The 17,122-nt window shown below is 35.8% G+C and overlaps 1 protein-coding gene across 6 annotated transcripts in view; it reads right to left on the bottom strand.

Annotated features, from left to right (window-relative positions):
* pyd (zonula occludens-like protein polychaetoid) overlaps window positions 1–17,122 on the bottom strand; it is a 640,754-nt gene that overhangs the window by 422,969 nt on the left and 200,663 nt on the right. Inside the window, exon 1 of one of the 6 annotated variants that reach the window (XM_081735922.1) lies at window positions 4,705–4,728. The exons of the other annotated variants lie outside the window; for them this stretch is intronic. Within the exon in view, the coding sequence (XP_081592048.1) occupies window positions 4,705–4,713 (9 nt within the window). The 5' untranslated portion in view covers window positions 4,714–4,728. Of the gene's footprint in view, window positions 1–4,704; window positions 4,729–17,122 lie in introns of those variants that run through there. 6 annotated transcript variants of the gene reach the window in all.

Below are 17,122 nucleotides of genomic sequence, written 5' to 3'. Positions count from 1 at the left end.
CAAAAATTATGAAATTTGAGTTAAATTCTATCAGAATTTTTATACAAACTTTCTCCATAGATTTTAATGCAAAGCAAGCTAGTTTATACTGTATTATCCTGCTAGAAGACATTAAATATGAACATTTCTTGATTTAATTCGAATTTAAGAATAGAAAATTTGAAAGCGTGCGTTGATTATAGCCTGTATTTTGTTAAAACACACCAATTAAAGAAAATGAAATCTCAAGTAAGATGTTTGTGAATATATAAAATATTTGTCATAACACCACTTTGAGTCAAGAAGTTGTGTGTAGACTTCGGATTTTAGCATATTTGCATTTTTTTTTTTTTTTTCCTAATGTGATACTGATGTGCTCTTTAAACAGAAATTCGTTTCAGGTGTTTTGGGGTAAAAGAGCAGAGTTTTATAGTGCATATATTTGCATATTTCGGAGGTTAGCGCATGTTTATGTCGTTATTGCATATAAATGCATATTTTTAAAGGAACGACCAAATTGATATTTTGTCCAACAACTTTGCTTAGTGGAATTTCAAGTTTCTAATATAAATAGACTCAGGACCTTTAAATACTTCATTGTTCTCGGTTTAGAATATCTTCCAAGGTCATGTGAAAGGAAAATAACAAAAGGGTGAGTGATTCATCCTCCCGGCAATGATGCATGAATCTCAGCTTATTGGAAGAAGATATAAATAACGATGTCAAATCATCTACAACAAAATTTCCACGTCACTCATCTCTGCAGTTAAAGTTGCTACTGTTGTGTGTGTGTGTCAGTGACGACGCCACCTTTAAGTTCTTAGGGGAGCAAAGGAGGGGCAGATACATTTTCGGGGGGCGGCTATTTGCCATACCAAAAATGACATTTATTACTTTTGACTTATGTTACATTACATTGTGTATTTCGTTGCTGTTTTTATGTTAGACCTACATGGTTACAAATTAAACTTATTCCAAGTAAAATTTGTGACTAACAAATAAGTAACGTCTGCACATGAAATATTTTTCAATGGAACTTTTGAAGCCTAAACATAAATTGAATTACTTTCGCGTATGCTTCAAGTAACACATTCGTCTAGTACTATATGCCACGTATCTCTCTCTCTCTCTCGCTATACATACACACACACACACACACACACATATATATATATATATATATATATATATATATATATATATATATATATATATATATATAGAGAGAGAGAGAGAGAGAGAGAGAGAGAGAGAGAGAGAGAGAAAGAGAGAGAGAGAATTTACGAGGAGCTGCTGAAAATGTCCTAGTCCAATCCAGAAGGAGTGTAGGTACTAGGTAGAAAAATGAAATCGTAGTTTAAAAAAACATATCTCTGTGTGTAGAAATACAAATTTTCATATTAATAATGAAATTCTTGTTTCTCAGGCCTCTGAAGTGGTTATGTGTACCCAAACAGATAATTTCACGAATATTCAGATCCTAACTGTTATAACATTTTTGTTCCACCAAGGAAAGTCACCGAAGTAAATTAATTAGGAAATCAGTGAAACACCACAGGACACCCCTCCGTTATATACAGTGGTGAAGAAGTAAGTGGCTTAGTATAAACGTGGCGATTTCTCAACAAATTATGCTTTACATCCAGGATGATTAAAAGCAATGACTCTTCCCGAAATCATGGATGCAATTTGTGACATTATTCTTGAAAATTGCAGCATTTCAGCCAGTGGTGGATATAGCCCGAGGCCGGAGCCCTAGACCACCCCAGTTTTTGAGTGAAAAAAAAAATTAAGCTATTATTTATATAGTTTTTAAACTGTATGGTAAACTCATGATATACTTATTATAGTCTGAGGTCTGGCTGCACCCCGCTTTCTCAGTTTTTACCTTCTCAGCAAAACTTGTGTCAGAGATTCTGGGCATTTCTTTGGAACTCGTCGGTAGCATAATTCAGAATGGCTTGGGTATGCGCAACCACTTATTCGCAAGAAATCAGTATGAATATAAGTGCCTGCTGGCCCGAAACTAGCCATATAGGTTTGGGGGGCCCAAGTCATTATAAATTCTCTTACAAATATCTAAATTTCGTTTTTTTTTTTTTTTTTTTTTTTGGTATTAATAATTACAAAATCGCATTTTATATCGAGGTCTGGAGGGGCCCAAAAAGTTTAGGGGACCCTAGCTCCCCTCTGGTTCCGGACCTGAGTGCCTAGCAACATTTAGCTATTTCGTCAGGAACTGATATAACCGCAATAAAATTATTGAGACAAACTACACCAAAATCGAGTTCTAGCAAACGACACGCCATCGTTTCAGAGTAGCTTTCGAAAATGGACTTTAATGAAAGGAAGCGTGTGTGTGTTTTCTTTCACGGAAGAATTATAATTCTTATATTAATACTCTAACATTAATGTAATATTGCTTTCGTTTTTTTTTTTTTATAAATATTAATTTTACATAATATAGTAGTTAAATTTTGCATAGAATACATTTAAAGATCTCAAAAGAATAAATCAGTACCATAAAATAAACTTGTTAAAATTCTCGTTTATTTCAAAGAATAAATAGAATGTTTCCTCATATAAATTAAAGTTCTGAGAAACCGTGATGGTGTCGATATTCAACACTCTTAAGTGCTACTCTTTTTGGGATTTATCAAACCTACAATTAAAATAATACAGATTTTGCTCGACTTTTCTATGAACGCACAGTTTCATTAGTTGTTAGTATTATAAATTTCCTACCTGGGAAGGACAAGAAGTTTCCTTACTCTATGATCTTAATCTTTAAAAGAAAGGGGGGGGGGGCATGGAATTTGTTACTAAAACAACAAAAATGAATGTCAGTCTCAAACACCACCCAAAAAACAATGATAAAAACATTTATATTTCCAAAGATGTTTGAACAACGAAATCACAGCATCAAATATCAAACATTCGTCAAGTGGATACATATAACATTACAAATATTACAGAATGCACTTCTTCATCTTCGTTTTGCAAAGTGGTTTGAGTTACGTTGACCGAATTTAGCGCGATCATAGTGATCATTGTGCGTATGGTTTCGAAATTAAGTGGATACAAGGCCCATTATGTATGTCAATTTGACACCGAACAATTTGCACCAAATTTACTTAAAGCGGACAATTTGCCACCTCCATTCTGGGCAATTTGCCGAACTTAGGTAATTTCGTCACCAAAATATTAGCATGTAGGTAATTTCGTTGCCAGAAATTTTTTACAGTAATTTCGTCATCGGTAAATTTATCAGCATAGTATTAACATATAGGAAACTTTGTCATGGTTATTTTTTACTCTTTGTTGAACTAAGTACAGACAAAGTAAACGACCAAAACAGCTTATTTTATCTTAATCAAACTTGGAAAACAATTCAGTTGGTGTTAGATTGTCGCTTTTTCAATTTATTCCTACATCTATATTAATCTGTGTATCTGTATAAAAAGGATGTGTATGTATGTTAGGAATGGTATAGAGACGAGATGAAACTCAATACACTCTCGGTCTCGTCTCGAGTCGAAAAACATCGTATTAGTCTCGGTCTCGTTTCCATCAATATATGGAGCTCCTTCGTGACTAAGCGGTAAGCGTACGTGTCTTTGGCGTGGTAGACCTGGATTCGATTCTAGGCAGGAGGTTATGTGGTTAGGGTCCCACGTTGAGCTATAGTTCACGTCTGATGTAGCCTCTCTGGTATAGTCGAAAGAGACGGAGCAAGAGGAATTTTGTTTAAGATATCCTCTGTATCGAAAACAAATATTAGACCCCAATCAATAAATTCCAACATTTACACTACTTTATACTTTACTAGCTATGCACGTGCCTTTGGAGAATAGGGTTCCGGTTTCGAATCCTGTGGGAGATCATTGAAAAGTTTCAGCGCATAAAGATAGTTTAGATTCCACCTTAAACTGTAGGTTCACATCTTGTATAACTTCGGTGCTGAGAGGACCGCTAAATTCCAAGCCACAAAGTATAAAATTTACATCATTATATTTTTAACCAATTCTCTGGTTTAATCTTTTTTTTTCTCATGATTTAGGCTTATTCTGAAATCCCTACTCTCTACCAATTTTAGCACCTTATTTTCAGTTTCAGAACAAAGTTGATAAAACACGAGCAGTTGCAGTTAAAATAAATAAAGAAAATAAAATAAACATACCTTTCCCAGGAATATTTCTAAGCTGCATGGAAAGAAATGTCTGGAAACTGAAACATTGTGTGTTTGTCTTACAAAACTAAATTTCGAAATAATTTGGCAACGTAGTTTTTCGGTCATTTCAAAGACTGGAAAGAGAATAAAATGTATTGAATCCCAATTTAAACTTATGGTCTTTGCTGTTTAAAACATTTTCGATATACCTAAGTACCAAACTATTAGAGGTGGCATTTTCCGCTTTTCTCCTGTGCACACATCTATGGCTTAGACCATCTAAGGGCAATTGTTCCATCATCTAACATATCCACCCCATAAAATGCCGCATAGCCGGCCCTGGCCCTTTCGGATATATTAGGTATATTGGAAGTTGGCACAACTTTAACAATTTATTATTATTATTATTATTATTATTATTATTATTATTATTATTATTATTATTATTATTATTATTATTATTATTATTATTATTCATAGTGAACATACAATTTGGCTCGATGTAGCTCTACTTAACAGTATTAAATGAAATCATAAAATAAGAATATTCTTACCTTCTTCATTCTGAGAATTCCGTTCCATTCCCTCCCAGTCTGGAACAAATATCGCAGCCACTTCTCTCCACATTTTTATTTTTAAGTCTCGATTCATATAGTTCGGATCTCTTAAATCATATAGGCATGGCCTATTTTGTATTTCAATTATAAACGCCTCTGTGTTAAACACACTAACCATATTGGAGATGTACACAGTACACGTTTTCAAACACAACTGAAAATTTCTCTTTGTGATTACACTTGTGGTTATCTGTTTGGGGGTGGAGTTCGAGCTTCTGAGATAGGGGCTCAAATTCAAGTTATTTCGTTGTTTCATCTTTTGCCTAAAGCCAAATATTTTGCTTATAGATTACCATGGCACCAGCAAACTGTCAATCAAGTGTATCACAAGAAATCACCCTATTGTGTTACATAGATTTTTCTGTGATTAGCTATTTTTTCTGAATTTCCTTCTATTTTTGTGAATTTTCTTTTGTTATACACACACATACATTATAATAGCAGAGTTCCAATCTCTGCACAAAGAGTCTTCCAAGCAGCTGTTTCTTGCTACAATCCCCTTGCCTGGCAACACGTCTTTCCTTTCTGTCATTCCTTTTGAAATCTTTTAAACAGCAGGCGGTCTATTGTTCCGACCTGCACCAAATACGCTCGAGCCGGCGTTTTTTCAGCGATTTTATTGCTTTCGCGTTCATGTTTAGCCGCTCAGATTTAAATACATGGTCAGCGTATTTCAAGCAAACGCAGGAGCAATAAATGCGCTTTGCGATCGCTTCCAAATAGCCGGGGTGTAAGGTCCAAAAACTCCCTCCTTATCCCCCCTGAAATTAAAAAATCCCACAACAACAGTAAGGACAAAGGAAAAAAGAACACTATAACGTTGGAAGGGAAACCACGTGACCATAATTATGGTTACTCGATTTCTTTAGGTTAGTGAGTTCGTTGCTTAGGTAGATTTGGTTGGTTAGTGAACAACGTTGAATGGAATTTCGAGGACGAACGTTTGAGTCCAGAAGAAGAAAACTACTTTTCATTGTGTGTGTTTTTTTTTTTTTTTTTTTTTTTTTTTGGATTCTATGCGGTTGCTGTGTTGCGTAATCAACAATCAGCTCCTTCTCCACTCTCTTTTTCCCCCCTTTTTGTCTTCTTCTTTCTTAAAGGAATCCACTCTCACCTTTAAATCTTGATAACAAAGAATTTTTTTGCTCTCTTTTTAACACTAGGCAGGAACAGAACGCGTTTGTGTCGCCATGTTACTAGTCTGTCATATTGTAGAACTAGTGTTGTTCAAATTCGAACATTCAAACAAAATTCGTTACTCGAACAATTATTCTGATAACGAATAACTGACCAAATATTGAAAACGAATACTTCCTCCACTCGAAAACAACTGAAGTATTATTTCAACAACGAATATCAGAATGATTTTAACAGTTTTGGTATAACAATCAACTTATTTCTTTCTTTTTTTTCTTTTTCCCCCTTACTAAAGGATATTCTCTTGTTGCCCCCAAACGTACCCATCTCGTGTCAACTAGAATATTTACATGCAAATAGTATGGGAAATAAGAACACTTAAAAGTCTAAGTGTCCCAACGTTTAAATATATACTATATAAAAATGAAAGTGACTATGTTTGTGACAATAACTCTTGAACCACCCGACCGATTTCGATTTCCAACATGTTGGATGAGGTTCGGACCTGGGATTTTTTAAAAAATAATTTCACTTTGACAATGCAATTTAGGGGAGGGGGATTATATATAGAATGAACCCCGCAACTGGGGAGAGGAGGAGGGGGATAAAGCCTGCCATACGTCCCGTAAAGAACGAGACAGTCCCAATTTCGGGCCCGAGTGTCCCGCGTCCCCGTAAATTTAGTCAGGACAGGCAAACGTCCCGTATTTTAATTCCGTCCCATTTCTGCTATCAATGTCATCTTATTCGAAAAGTGAAAAATGGCAGGCATTTCTGCTCACTATTTCTTCTTTTATTATTTATTTGCTGATTTTTCTTTCTTTAACGGACTATATAGGTGGTCATTTTGTGTTAAATATACTTAATACATATAACGATCCAGTATCCGACATTTTTGAAAATCTAGCACTCTTCAGATTCAGAAGTTGACGAATTTTTTAATATCAACCTGTGCTACTTTCATCTTCTGTATATTCAAAGTGGGAAATCTGAAATTAACACTGCTCTATAGGATCCAATACTGAAACGGGAAAAGTAGTAGCTTTCTATTAATTCTTACTTAAAAGTAGGCGGCTATTTGAAGCGTTCGCAAAGCATTTTTATTGCTCATGCGTACGCTTGGAATACGCTGACCATGTATTTAAAAGTGGGTGGCTAATCACAATGCGCTGCAAAGCAATAAAAACGCGTAAAAAATGTCAGCTCGAGCGTATTTGGTGCGTTTCGGAAAAAATAGACCGCCTGCTCTTTAAAAGATGTCTAATGGAAAGAAAAAAAAGAAATACGTGTTTCCAGGCAAGGGGATTTTTAGTGACAAACAGCTGCTTGGAAGATGCTTTGTGCAAAGTATTGGAAATCTGCTATTATAGACATGGATCAGGCAAAAAAAAAAATAATAATAATAAATAAATAAAATAAAAATAAAATAAAATAAAATAAAATAAATAAAAAAAGTGGAAACCCTGACTGGTCTACAGTATGATTTATATATCTGGTGAAAGTAAAATTACCGAGTAGCCACCTAGGTCGCGTTCGCTGCGGAGGGTAACGCATCAAAAACGCATTCTCGAATAGCCAAACGCTAACAGGAGACAGAGGATCTATTCTGGAGATGCTGAATCCGTAACAGAAAACCATTTCCCTCCCAGGGGCGGCACAAGGGTAATTACCAGTGTTGCAAACCTGTCTTCAAAATTGGGGGGAAGACTGTTTCCATATTTTTTTTAAAGCGATGTTCAAAATGTTTATGAAGTTGAAAAACAATGCTGTGGTGGAGGATCAGGGGAGCAGAATGGTTTTCAACATTGGGAGGCGGGCAGATCTGAGGCTTATTCTGGGGGGGACATCAATTTCATCTCACTTTCCTTTGTGGCAATCGGACACAAATAATCACATTTCTCCCCCAAAAAACACATTTCAAGTTCGATAATTGGGGGGACAATCCTCCTAGTTCCAAGATTAGAGAGGACATGTTCCACTCATTCTCCTCGGAATTTACGCCAGTGGCAATTACTCACCCTGAGTTTGACTAATACAAGTATTTTAAACAACTGTATACTAATACAAAACGTGAAACTCTTATTCTGGTTTTCCCACCCTCTCCCAATCAAAATCTGAAAAGGTGCTGCTTTTTCTTGCTATGTCTCGTGCAAAGTAAAACTGACAAAGTGAAGAAAGAAATTTGAATAAGAGTTCCTCAGATTGCTTGGCTCTATTAGAATTAGCGTTTCTTTCAACACCGATGTTATATAAGACTTTGTCCTACAGATTAACATGGAATATGAACTACATGAGCTCCGACCGGGATTTGAACCCAGGTTTCTCGCGCCGAAAAAACGCGCACGCTAACAATTTAGCCACAAGAAAGCTGTAGAACTCGTTCAAGGACGAAATAAAAAACACGGGTACTATCTACGGAAACAGTCCAGATATTCTTGGTGTAAAAACTGTCTCATGCGAGGGATGATTTTAATAAGTTACAACACATGAAACTTTTATGAGATTCAAAGTAAATTAAAAAAAAATATATTTATAGATTAACATGTGTGTCTTGGTGCAGGTTTGAAGATTTCGGATTCTGACCATGTATACCCGAGAAGCGGACATTAAAATTGATTATTCGTCTGGAAAATTGGTCAAGAGTACAAGTGAGGTTACAGGTGCGGTTCCTGTGGGCCAAAAACACTACACCTGCTGCCATTCATAGGCAGATTATAGAAGGGTACGGCGAGGTCTAAATTTCAAAGCAAGATGTACGGAAATGGTGTCATGCCTTGAAAGACAGACGCATCAATAGTGTTAATTACAATCCTGGACACAGCGGTACGTAGACCCAGTGCTTCAACTACTGACATTACCCTTGCAACGACTAAAGCACCCCTTCTACAGCCTTGACCTAGCCCCAGTGACTTTCACATTTCCTTATTCTAAAGCAAAAAATGGCTGGCCATCATTCTTGACGCGAATTTCTATGCAAATGGTATAGAAAACTTTATCTGTCGTTGTGGTAAGCGGTTGAGCAAAAACTGTGGCTACATCGAGAACTATTGTCGAATGCCCTCTATCATCAGGTGTATTAATCTTATGACTCACATATAAGCCATAACAGGCTTTGTAATTTCTTTTTTCGATCATCTCTTATACTATGGTTGACTACAAGGCAAGAGTGCAAGCTCTCCCGTTTCGAAAAGGTGTCGTGAACGTAATGTCTCATCTCGAAATGGTATCGTGAAAGTAATGTCTCGTCTCGAGAAGGTATCGTGAAAGTAATGTCTCGTCTCAAAAAGATGTCGTGAGAGTAATATCTCATTTCGAAAGGGCATCGTGAAAATAATGAATGTCTCGTGTCAAAAAAGTGTCGTGAAAGTAATGTCTCATCTCGAAGAGGTGTCGTGAAAGTAATGTCTCGTCTCAAAAAGATGTCGTAAAAGTAATGTCTCGTCTCGAAAAGGTGTAGTGAAAGAAATGTCTCGTCTCGTATCTTGACACGAAAAATTTGTCTCGCCTCGTCTCGTAGACAACCGTATCTCATATCGATTGTAGCAAAAACTTAATAAAGTAACACGACATATAGATTACCATAAAACTTGCTGTACAAATAACGATTGTGAAAAGGCATTGTTCACTACATAATTCCGCTGAATTTTATATTAAGAGTCAGTTCATTTTTATCTCTTGTACAGCACAACATTACTCCTTTCAATTACATTTTGTATTGTCTCTCATGTACTGAGAAGCAGCAGGGCATTCCCATAAACCTTAAAAAAAAAAAGACCTTTTCACACTACGCCTAGTTTTGCCTTAAATGTTCTCTTTTGGTGTTTTTCCTCACCATTTGTTCGACAGAATGAACCAGCCACAAGAACCAAGTCTTTTTCTCTCTCTTTTTTCTCCCCTACACTGTTTCTTACTTCCTCGTGTAGTCAATCCTTCTCCATTTACACCATAAAAAAAGGCTAAAGTAAAAGTGTAAAAGAAGATACTACGTCTGGCTTCAAATTATACTACAAACAGTGGTTCCAATCTTTTTCGTTTTCCACTAAAAATTCTTTAATTTTTCCTGTCAGAATAAACTTTGTAAAATTTCTAATAGTCTACAATGCTATTAGCGTTTAACAAGAAGAAATATAAAAATGTAAGACATATCAATTGATAGATTTCGCTGAGATAAACAAAATTATACAGATAAGTGTAAATTCTTATGCGCAATTTTCGAGAAAATCGAGATTTTCTTTCTTGTAAACGTACAAATTGACTACAGCCATGCCGCTTATTATGACGAAGCTGACACTGAAATATACAAACTTTATATTATGCCACTATCAAGATGATAGTAGGCTACAGAATAGGATTAGTAAGATATTATTCAAAATTAAGATCAACTCTGAAACTTTAAACTATATAATATTGTCCAAATATGATCGATACGGCCATTGGCCAGGCAAACAAAATAAGGCACTTAAAGTAAGATTGATGGGTGTGGCCGAAAAATTTGATAACCATGCACTGTAAAAAATGATGTATTGAAACAACACAAAATGACTACCACTTTAGCGTGTTACTTGTGTGTTAATTCAGCACCAAGCATTTTTTTTCTACAACGTTAGACCGTCCAAGGGGTACACCCTTTCTTTGGGAGAGCACCAAGCACTTCGCCTTCTCAGCATATCAGAAATAACTCGTTACTACCTGAGAGAATTTGCATTGGTATTTATCGTCTAATATGAGCAAAGCTATGCGAAATATATTTTGGCACTTGTGCCAAGTAACGAATAATGTTCTATGTTTCCTGTTATCGATCACAATAATATTGTTGTAAAGCTGTGAATCGTCTGACAACAGTTACATAAGCCATAGTTCTGCCATCTTCTGTTCATGCGTGTTAAGACACAAGAATAGTCACTTTGTGTAGTTTCAGCACCTCAGTTTTTGCTGTGTGTATGTAATCTTTTATACGCCCGATGCACTCTTCTTCAAATTAATTTAATCATCATTAATATAAAAAATGTTGAATTAAGATAAATTTAAAATAAGAAGTTCGACCAGATAACTGAAAGATGAGACTTTGCACACTAATTCATAAAACTTCAATCGGTTTCATCCAACAATTTGATTCTTGATACTTATTAACTTTTTCGACCACACCCTTCAATTCTCACGTGTAGAATTTTTATGGTGCTCAAACAGCATGTCGTTCGTTACAAATAATCATTGATAATTTGTATTATGTTTACGTGTTTATGTACTATTGGCTAAAATGCACGTTCTTCGCACGGGAAGAATAGGTTTACGGAAAATATTTGAGCCTCCTCTTCCCTTAGGATACGCATATCAATGGAAGTGTAATAATAAAAACTTCCATTAAAATATTCTATTTGGAGCAAATTTTAATCTCTACCCCTCTTAGGATACGCCCTTTAATGAAAGTTACATGATAAAATCCCAGGCTGAGGTAAGAACTAAATATGTTCAAAAAATCATTTCAAACTGTTGAGCCGTTTTGTCGTAACCAAATCACAAACAACAGACAACATTGCTTTCAATGTGAAGACAGGAAATGTCCTCTTTCCGGCTTAAAACGAACATTTTTTAAAATGTTGGGAAATGTGTAATTCCCCAACATTTTATTTTGGTAGGACACTTGTTTATAATGAGGAATTTATATACCGAGTTTTTTCCTAACTTGACGAGCTCGTAAGATAACTGTAGTCTCTACATAAATTTTGAACTCTCTACCTCCATTATAATTCACCGTTGAATCAAAGAAAGATCATTAAAAAAAAAGCTCAAAGTAGGTACTTATGTTCAAAAATTCAAATGAAACTGTTCAACCATTTGATTGTGACGCACTCACAAACAACATGAACACCGCTTTCAATGTCAAGAACGAAATTATAGAAAATGCCCCCTTAAATCGAGAATTCTCAAAAAATTTGGGACACGTGTCCGTTAACTTTTAATGAGGAGTTTCCAAGTTTCATCTAACTTGACAGGATCCTGAAGCACTCACTTTTTGATATAAATCTTGACTCCCATTCCCCCCTTATGGTACGAATTTTTTCAAAGTAACATGATAAAAACTCAGTTCGAGGAAGTTGATAACTATACTCAAAAATTTATTTCAAACGGTTCAGCCGTTTACCCCGTGATTTAATCATAAACAAGATCATTTTCATTTTTTACACAGGGTGGCCCCCAAAAATAGGTATACAGTCCCATACTGATCAGCTCGCTGTATTTTATATCACTTCTTACTGTTATCAAACAGGTCGACTTAGTTTCTTTATTATTTGCTCTTAACGTGGTTTTACTTAGACCCCCTATAACTTAAGTCCGGAACAGTCGAAGTAAATAAATCCAAAAATTATAATGCTATACTTGATCAATGCAGGGGTGTATACCTACTTTTGGGCAACCCTGCATATCATTTTTTTTTTAAATCCATTAGAATATATGTATTGTTCTTGCCTTCTACACACACACCCTTCAGAATGGCACACGTAAAAATGAAATCTGTAAGTTTTACGTCCCACGGTTATGCCGGTTAGGCTAAAGGAGACGGTGATGATGAGAGATGAGTGAAATGGTGGAATGAAGAAAGTGGAAGGAAACGGGAGAACCCCGAGAAAACCCACGAGCAAGGTGTTTGTCCACCACAAAGTTCACTTGGCGGGGGCTGGGATCGAACCCGGGACCCCAAGCACCAGAGGTGAACGCTCTACCACTGAGCCACCGCGCCCCCCTAATGGCACACGTAGTCACAAGAGTGGTGTACATATACTTAACATATACTGCATTCCTACTAGGGACCCAAATATTAAATTGTAATCCAAGTATAACAAAGGGAGCAAAATCGTTCAATATTGAATCGGTGACATTTAGATGCAGAAGGTCACAAGTGGGACCTAACAAATATCAGTGGATGAATAATATATACATTTTATTTTATTTCATTTTTTGCAGTGGACTTGGGTGAGGGAAATTAATCTCGTATTTGTAAAGCAAATACCACATTATAAAAAAATGAAATGAAATCTTTGAGTTTTACGTCCCACGGTTATGCCGGTTAGGCTAAAGGAGACGGTGATGATGAGTGATGAATGAAATGGTGGAATGAAGAAAGTGGGAGGAAACGGGAGAACCCCGAGAAAACCCACGCACACGGTGTTTGTCCACCACAAAGTTCACTTGGCGGGGGCTGGGATCGAACCCGGGACCCCAAGCACCAGAGGTGAACGCTCTACCACTGAGCCACCGCGGCCCCATACCACATTATAGTCTGTGAGTAATGTCAATACGTAAACTAAACTAAAATAAAATAAAATAAAAAAATGAAGATTGCTTAAACATCTAGGCGAAAACTATTTAGATGTTCATAATCCTTATAAGCGCAAGACGTCTCTATCTCTCAGTAACAATGATTTCACAATAAGACTATCTTATACCTAAAGCCAATAGATGACACTAGCGTACAGATAGTATAAGCTGAAGACTTGGGGGAAGTAACTAGTATTACTAATAGGTAAGTATTCATCTAGCTAGGATATGAAGGGTCTATCCCTGATTCGATATCAGGCCATGTATAAGTTCGTTATGGACAAAAAGTATGTGGTTTTCTTTACGTTCACATGTTTCCTCTTTAATTTCGCAAATTGATCCATAAAATTTACTTCCATTCGTCATTCGCCTACTTCAGCTTAAAAGACATTGTTACTACATTCCTTTTCTTTTTAAGAGATAAGTTGAATGTTAATCCCAAACTTTCTACTGTCACATGCTGATCTTGAAAGCTATGATGTAATTATTACATTGAAATTAAACCTCACTAATTGTATTCGCTACAGCGAAATTAAACTACTGCTAATTTTCGAGTTTTTCTGTAATATCTTCAAAACAAATAAAAAATACTCGAAAAGCAGTAACGTGGTGAACTACACCATACGATCTTGCATATGATACCATTATCACAACTCATCCATCTGCTTTCGATTTGCAAGTATAGATAGATTTAGCATTTATTATTATTATTATTATTATTATTATTATTATTATTATTATTATTATTATTATTATTATTATTATTATTATTATTGTGGGTACTGTAAATAGCGGCATACCAAAAGCAGATAGGTGAATTGTGGTAAAGGTATCACATGCAAGATCTATTGTCTAGTTCACTACGTTTCTGCTTTTCGAATATTTTTATTTGTTTTGAAGAAATTAGAGAAAAACTCTAAAACTAACGGTAGTTGAATTTCGCTGTAACGACGAGCCTTAAATCATCTGCCACTATCATGTGAAAACTTATGAAATCTTATGAAATCATACGTAAAGATTTCTTCCATGTTAGTAAAACATCCTTAAATTTTCTTACGAACTCCTTCAAGTAGTCGTGTATAACGTGGCATGCTTATCTGGCGCTTCCGGAATCAAATTTAACTGGTGATATTATTCACATTGCAGGACTATTTTTTTTTTTTTTTTTTTTTAATATCTGCTAAATGTTTTGCCAGTCATTCCTAAAGTTGGGTAATTTTTCCGGTATGTTTTATTATTCAAGCATCTAATGTTTCTGTGTAGCAAAGCAAAAAAAAAAAAAATCATTTCGAAACAAATTATTCTTTCTAAATCAAATACAACTGAACCCGGTTATACAGTAAATACACTAAACAGATTAAAAAAAAAATTGTTATAATTAAATATTGTTGTAACCAAGTGTGAGGCATCAGTATGAGGCATCGAAGCAGGGCGCGAATTTCTGAGGGGTTGAGGGATATTCTCCATACTTAATATTCTTGTAAGAAAATTTCCCCCACTAATAATTTACTGGGAATGTGTGTATAAAGAAACACTGTTGTGAGAAGTTTGCAAGTCAATAACAGTAATTCATAGTAATTAACAGGTGAACTAGCGGTTATCGATTTCCCTTATCTTACATAGTTTAATAATTGTGAACTCTCCATGTTAAAACATTCCAGTGTAAAGATTTTTTTTTTTTTTTTTAAATAACAGTTCTGTCTTCCGCGCGCTCACTTCGATTGTTGTGAGTTTGCACCCTGCATCGAAAGTAGAGCATAATTAAGTATATGACCACTCAATTAAACCTATACTACAAATATAAGTTTGACGCATTTATGAATGCCATACTAAGCATGGTATAAAATCACTTGCCTTATGAGGAATTAGTTGGTACCACTGAATATTTGACGCAGTGGGCAGTGTTTTACAAACCGATATTGCTGTAATGAAGTTCAATCATACTGATTTCTGATTTCTGCTGGTTTGTTTAAAACACAAATTATCTCTTATGTGTAAAATATAAGATTATATAGTTTATGCTTTTGCAGTAATGATGGTAACATCAGAAATTCGAGCGAATAAGCTCACTGAATTAATATTACACATATTTCTAGTATTCGTTATTGTTGTTATGGTGGTGATAGTGAAATAGTCAGAGGGGCAGATCAGAGGGTTCTCGATCGATCAGGTGCGCTTGGCTCGATCATGGAAGAACATTGGATAGCATTGGCGTAAAGTATGCTTATTCTTTATCGAAATCATGAATTATTATTCTTATTCTTATTGGCATTCTTTATTGATGAAGTCACATTTGTAACATGTACTCATAGCCACCAGTGCGGGGGGAAAGGGGTGCAGTTCCCGCCTCGATTTTCGAAGGCTATTCATATTCAGTTCTTGTAAGTGCATGTCAAAACATACTAATTTGTTTGCTCATGTTCTATAGCAAGGGCGCCGAACCCAGGTTGACCGGGGGGGGGGGGGTCCGGACACCCCCAAAGCTCATGTCAATCCCCGCATTGTATTTATGAATATAGAATATTTGACATAATTTAAATGCAATTTGTTTAAAAATCCTCATATATGTCTTCACGGGGAGAACACTTCCATTTTGGACATAAAGGAGTGAATTTGAATTTAAACTTCATCGGAAGAGTCACTGTTCATCTAAGTGACCCCGAAAACTATGGATTCGATACTAATATCGGTCATTTTCGATCATTTTCAAATATCTCCTCCTCCTCCTCCTCCTCCTCTAAGTTGCACCGACAAAGTGAGATGATAAAAAAAAAAAACATCCGAGGCCGGAACCTCATTTGTGTGAAAATTTGATTGAGATCGGTCGGGTTGTCCAAGAGATATGAAGTCACAAACCCTGGAATCAGTATTTTGCCATCCTGGTAAAAATGCTGTGGGCGTCTCTGGTTATATTTGTACATGTTCAAATTTGACACGCAGAGATGGCGACACTACATTAAGATGCAATTGGGATGTGGTGAAGGTGATGGTGGATATATTCAAACGCTTGCCTGCTTGTAGAAGACGGAACTGAACCACAGGACGCTGGGAGGGCGTCTCCGTTCTTTTTTTTCTTTCTTTTCTTTTTGTGTTTTTCAAAGTGAACTGTAATGAACACACGGAGAGACAAGAGAAAAATAGGGAAATAAGGAAAAGGCAAAAGTGGGAAGCGTCGAGTCACTAAAAGAGGAAGCTGGAAGAAAGAGAAAAAGGAACGACTCAGAGAGTTTAAAAAATATATATACCGAAAAAAAAAAGTTGCACAAGAGAAACGACGGAAGGGTACACACAGCCTCGTAAACGGCGAGAATTATGACCTGACGAGGTCATTGGAACGGCAGTTAAAAGACCAACAACAAGAGCCATTGCCTAGGCTTCTCTCCCTTTTATTTTATACGCGCTTTCGTTTCAGAAGATAAAAACAACTTTTAGTTTATTTTACTTTTTTAACCTACCTTACAAAACAAATAAAAAAAAAACTTTTTTAAAAACCCGCACATCAAACTTACTAAGTCCACAAATAAACACGGTGGATTAAATAAAAGAGAAAGACCTGCGGTTGTTACCTTCTTCTACTCTGTATTTTATTATTTTCCTACCTTGCACAATACACTATGTTCCACTGCCCTGAAAGTAGCTATTTCAACTCAATTACACTCCTTCCATTTTGTTTCTACATTATGAAATAATACTGTAATTTCGTTCTTGTTTTTCATATTTCCTATATCAATATTCTAATTATAAAAGGGAAACATATCAATCTGTGCGTCATGCTATCCTGGAATGTTATACAACCTCGCTTAAGAGATTTGTAATGTTGGTTGCAGAAATACAAGGAACACAATCATAATCCGTTAATTATAAAGTGTGATCGTATCACGGTATCAGTTTGTGCGTCAGT

The sequence above is a fragment of the Thermobia domestica genome, chromosome 13 (genome assembly GCF_964235325.1).
Source record: "Thermobia domestica chromosome 13, izTheDome1.hap1.1, whole genome shotgun sequence".
Lineage (NCBI taxonomy): Eukaryota > Metazoa > Arthropoda > Insecta > Zygentoma > Lepismatidae > Thermobia > Thermobia domestica.
Note: the sequence above shows the minus strand (reverse complement) of the source record. Positions and strands in the feature narration are given on the sequence as shown.